General features: G+C 29.9%; 1 protein-coding gene across 7 annotated transcripts; it reads right to left on the bottom strand.

Annotated features, from left to right (window-relative positions):
• Positions 1-1251: 1251 nt before the first annotated feature.
• Positions 1252-4865, bottom strand: LOC114169876 (uncharacterized). Of its 7 annotated transcripts, none has more exons than XM_028055246.2 (5): positions 4732-4865; positions 4071-4171; positions 3687-3781; positions 2355-2599; positions 1252-2117 (listed from the first exon to the last, which is right to left on the bottom strand). In XM_028055246.2, the coding sequence occupies exons 2-5, from the start codon at positions 4098-4100 to the stop codon at positions 1378-1380; spliced, it is 1110 nt and encodes a 369-aa protein (XP_027911047.2). In that variant the 5' UTR covers positions 4101-4171; positions 4732-4865; the 3' UTR covers positions 1252-1377. The 7 variants fall into 7 exon arrangements, with proteins under 7 accessions (XP_027911047.2, XP_027911046.2, XP_027911049.2 ...); XM_028055245.2 differs by having other exon boundaries at positions 4071-4136; XM_028055248.2 differs by having other exon boundaries at positions 2376-2599; positions 4071-4136.
• Between the last annotated feature and the right edge of the window lie 548 nt (positions 4866-5413).

Genomic DNA, 5413 nt, shown 5'->3' with positions numbered 1-5413 from the left:
TTAATAAATAATTTGATTATATTATATTGGTTTAATTAAGTTTCAATTTTTTTAAAGTTTGATTACTTTTAATTAAAAAGTTTATTAAAGAGTTTGTTTATTGATTTGTTTACTTTTATATACTTTTTAATGAAATATTTGTTGTTTAATTTTATTGTTAAGTCGATTGAAATAACTATTATTTTGCATTATATGTTTTTAGATGAAAAATAAAAGATATGATTAAATTTTAGATTCTCTAAATTTATGTATTTATAATTAAATTGTTATTATAAAATTTTTTATTATAAAATATTAAACTTTTGGATATTCTATAAAAAAGTTAATAAATACTAAAATATAAAATTTTACAAGAGTTTAAAATTTAACATGTCATTATTTATATTTTATGTCAATAGGCTTAAGCAATGACAATAAACAAAATGGCCATAGTTGATATTGAAATTAATTTTAGGGATCCAATTTAAAAATAAAAAAAAAATTATACTCAAAGTCAAATATAAAATTTAATAAAAAAATCAAAATTTAGTTAAAGTTAAAACTTAATTAAGTATGTTTATATATATATATATATATATTTAAAATCAAAATATATTTTCTAAAATATTTCAGAAAGAAAAATTAACCTAATTTTTAAATATCTATATCGCCACTGTTTATTATATCTACATTTTCTACTTGAATTTTAGCGTTCTATTTTTAAATACATTTATTTTAATATACTAAAAAAAATTGAATATACTTTAAAATATAAAATTTATGCTTTGAAGATACAATATATAGACAACACAAAAAAACTACTAAAGAATCAAAGTTCCTATTTCTTACCTATATATATTTGGTTGCATCCATCAATAACATCATAGTATACAAAATATCTAAACTTGTCAACGTATATGTATTGAAAAATAAATTTAAAATATAGTTCTAGAAAAGGTACATGATATTCATCAAAAGGTTAAAATAATTGAACTCTATTTGAGGTATTTATAATAAGATTTTTTAAGAAAAATTAAATTTTATAATAATTAATTACTTTTCTTTGCAAAAGAAAGTTTGTTAATATTAAAAAATGAGTTAAAGATTACGTTGGAACAAACTGGTTCGTGGTACAAGTGACAAATAGTCATAGTAATTTTACATTTTCTAAAAATTCCAAGGACTTTTACATTTCCTATAGTACATTTTTTTTTCTTTTTCATCCCTTAAAACTATAAAATTAATATTTCTAATACTTATATAGTGGGGGGATTATCTAATGTTTCCAACCTTCATTAATAGTTAAATAACATGCTAACATTGTATAATAAAGATTAATTGAGATCAATAGATAGGCAGTTAACCTAAACCTCCAACATCAGAAGGTGTTCTGTCTCATCATTGGCTACTTTCATCTTTGAGATTCATGTCCTCTTCTTCATCCGCTGGAGCATACCATTGTGGCCACTGCTTAGAGTTGCTCAATCTGTAGTTCAAAAGGAGTTCTTCATCTTGAAGAGCGCTAGTTGCTACCAGAACAACAGCTTTGAGGGTAGGAACATCTGATACACTGTTTTTTGAAACTACAGATTTGAGCCAAGAGCTGCCAAATCTCTTCAGGTTTACTTCTGCATTTCCAAATAATATGTTTGGTATGTAAATCCTCATTCTGTTTTCAGTCAATGGAAAGTCATAAGGGCAGATCATGACATTAGGAAGCATCCCTTTTGGAGGGTGATTAGCAAAATGAGCCAAGGCTAATGGATTTCTACGCTCAACTACATCATCATTATTATCAAGCTTGTTTCCTAACATTTTTCTACCGTCAAATCGTTCTGGTCCATCACCGCCACAACCCCATGGTTGGGCGTCAATGACAGTCCCGTCATGTCTTGTTATCAAATACGAGTTCTGCTCATCAAGGTATCCAGGAATTTGATTATAGTAAGATGGGGAATAGATCACACCAGGATAAAAGGCTAGAACAGCACCAACATCAACTGCACCATCTAAAAATAGACCTTTGCCAGAATCCTTGTGAGGTATTTGAGAAGGTTTAACATTAAGTGTGTAACCAAGTTGATCCTTTAACTTCTGAGAGACTTCCGATTGGCTTAATGGTCTTTGTTTAGAGGAAGCTGCGCACATTAATAACAAATGATAAACACGCAATGGTTAGAGATTTCATAGCAATATAAAAATGTGAATTAAAAAACTCAAAAAGGTTTTTCTCTACGCCTTCATGGATCAAAAGGAGAAGGAAATGACTGAGCAATGAGAAAAATACTGCAAAATGACAGGTAAAATAAGGGGAAGATTAAAATTTAAAGCAAAGATCAAATCACCGGGAATGTTATTAGTTGGGTCACACACACCTTTAGCAGAACTAGGCTTACCACGGAGAGGTGAAGTGTTTGCTTGTTGAGATAATTCTAAGGGGCCATTCACCATCTTTTCTTTTGAAACAAGAATTTCATTCATGCATGTGCAAAATGCTTTGATTTGAGAGTGAACATTTTCTTGTACTTGCATTTGTTGATCGACAAAAGAGGCTTTACTAGCCATTTTAATAATCTCTTCCGCATCTGCTTCATTAGCATTCTCCCCCAACAGTTTGTAGCTGGATATTTAAGTCTTTGCATGAGCAAAATATGTCAAAATGTTAAAAAGGAAAAACATCGCATAGTATACAAACAAGATAGAAAATAATTAGAAATAAAATTATTTGAATCCATAATACCAGAAATAGAAAATACTTTGTCCATGAGATCTTACGATTGAAGATTTAACATCTTAACGTTAAAATTAACTTAATCCTTCTGCATTTTTTTCCCTATGTTTCTTTGCGTTTCATTATTGTTTTATTAACAAGCTTTGGAGGCAACATACCCTTCCTCGTCTTCCTGTAGTTTCCTTATATTTAATAACATCAATATTACAGGTCTCTTCATGAGGATCAATGACTTCAGTCTTGCTAATCTTGTTCACAGGCAGATGTAAAACGCGGTTATCACTTTTATTACACGCCAATTCCAATTTTTTTTATATAACATCATATAATGATAAGAAGTAATTGCTCAAAAGGGTCGATCATTATTATATTTATTAATCAATATCACCAATAACTGAAGGGGTGCCCAATGGTTATATGGATCTTCGTATTCAAACAAATGCATATCAATGGAATTTCTCATCAGAACAAAGACAGTTGATTGTCTATAATCTATATCAGAAGCAGCATTGATGATCCTTCTTTGAATACAATGATTGAAGCTTAGAAATTCAGAGCAAGACCTTAAGGTGTCCCAAATTGGCTAGCCTAATGATAGAGAATACAGCTGGATTTGACAGCTCCAGTTTAGAGACATTGGCTTTCAAACTCAAAGCAAGAGCATCTATATTATAACCTAGTGTTTGGAGAGATAGTCGCAAAAGACATCTCCATTCACTTCCAACTTCATCAGAACCATTTTTAACCCAAACTACTAACCGAACTGAATGTTAACAAATCTGTTTGTCTGGCTCCGGCCACCTTTGATTATTAAAAAAGGTTAGGACACAAACACAGTCTATTTTGTCAAAATACATTAGCTCATCCATGATACAAAACATAGAGAGAAAAGTGTCTATTACCATGATATAAACCAAATGAATGAATCTTCACAATTAAAATTAATCAATAAACTTAGACAATAGAAAAGACCAACCTTGTATAAAGAAACAAGGAGTTAATGTCCGCTTCAAATTGCAGTTGTTTAGGATCCCTAGAAAATATGGGATTTTTTGTGAGGGTTCTCACAGCCTGGAGACAAATTAAGAACAAAATTGTTGTTATAGGTTTCACATGATGCTCCACATATATAATAAGATATCACAGTTAACCATAACATAAAAACATATTTTGCTATGAATGAGTTTTGGTCACTCTTCATTCAAGACCGCAAGTCTTTCATGAGGGCAGTGAGATTAACACATAATTTTAAGTGTTTTTCATTTTTCAATATTTATATAACAGTAACAACAACAATAATTTAAATAATTTGGCAAGGTCAAGCAAAAGTAGTAATATTTCATAAAAAATGAAGAGATACCTCTTGAAATTTCTGAAATAAAAAGGCCATCAGTGATTTGGAGAGAAAGGTGCTAGCGTTCAAAACCTAACAAGATTTTTATGCACACCAAACTTTAGATGCTGGAAAAGAAGCGTAAGACAGAAAAAGAGATAAAATCAGTTGTAAAGTGACATACACTGAAAACTAATCAGGGTAATATAAATGAACGAAGATCTTAAGCGGAGAAAATAAACTGAAATAATGTCAAAAAAAGAAGAAGCAGACTATTATACCTTCAAAGCTTCGGTGCGGCATTTCTACAGACACCTAGACAGAAACCTATTAACACAGCATTGCTTCCTTCCTAACCATTTCTCTTTGAAGCAAAGAAACACTCCGCTCACATCACGGCAGTTTTACCCCAAATGCATTACCAGAAATTTCATCGAACAGTAATAATTCCCAGTTTGGTCACTCTTCCCCCAAATTCAACAGAACGGAGAACCACGGCATTATCCGATTCAGGTTACTAAGACTACTGAAGCTAACTAGGTGAGCATTGCATTTGGAATGATTAAGCAATTGCCAATATCCCAGGAAACAGTTCCATTCAATTTTTTCCTTATTCAAGAAGTAAAACCGAGAAAAAAAGTGGTGGTGGGTATTTACTATTCAAAGATAGAAGAATAAAAGAACAAACCTTTGAAAGCTAGGAGATCACCGAACAATCACCACCGCCACAGCCACCGCCCATAATGGCAAAGCTGGTGAACACTTTTTTTTTCCTATAACCTGTAACAATATATAAATCTATAAAGATGATGAACATTTTTTTATACGATTTTATTCTTTTTTTAATTTACAACCTCTCGGTTAAATTAAATAATTTTAACATCCTTTACTTTTAAATTTTAATAAATAACTTTTTATTTGATATAATCGCTTCGTTTTTTTTAATCTTTTTAAAGTGGGGTTGGATAACAATTTTATAATTTCTCGAAAGTTTAAATATATTAAATTTAAATTGTTTTTGAGTGTTTTATTTAAATAGAAAATTTTAAATTTGTAAAAATCCAATTTATAGGATCGAAATACTGTTAAAAAGGTTATCACATAATTATACCAAGAGTTTCATACAGTGAGTCTGATATCATGTATAGTTCTCCAAAATATTCAAGCCAGACAAGTTTTTCAAATTATAAATGGAATAGACTATTACATCATACTTTGGGAACTTGCTGCCTATAAATTCGTTTACTTCTTTGTTTTTCAAGCTTTTTTTGTTGCCTATAATTATTTTTTTATTGTGGATGTTTAGAATATGTGAATCACCTTTTTTTTTAAATTATCTCCATTTGAAGTTAATGAAAATTATCCGTTTA

This window comes from Vigna unguiculata, chromosome 11 (genome assembly GCF_037176805.1).
Source record: "Vigna unguiculata cultivar grain cowpea cultivar isolate G323 ecotype 2 chromosome 11, ASM3717680v1, whole genome shotgun sequence".
NCBI lineage: Eukaryota > Viridiplantae > Streptophyta > Magnoliopsida > Fabales > Fabaceae > Vigna > Vigna unguiculata.
Note: the sequence above shows the minus strand (reverse complement) of the source record. Positions and strands in the feature narration are given on the sequence as shown.

Excerpts from the sequence above, each read along its gene's own strand:
- LOC114169876 (XM_028055246.2), bottom strand. The coding sequence starts at position 4,100 with ATGGCCTTTTTATTTCAGAAATTTCAAGAG. Across the intron at positions 2,600-3,686 it reads TCCTTGTTTCTTTATACAAG|CTACAAACTGTTGGGGGAGA; the intron begins GTTGGTCTTTTC and ends TTAAATATCCAG. Across the intron at positions 2,118-2,354 it reads TAAGCCTAGTTCTGCTAAAG|CTTCCTCTAAACAAAGACCA; the intron begins GTGTGTGTGACC and ends TAATGTGCGCAG.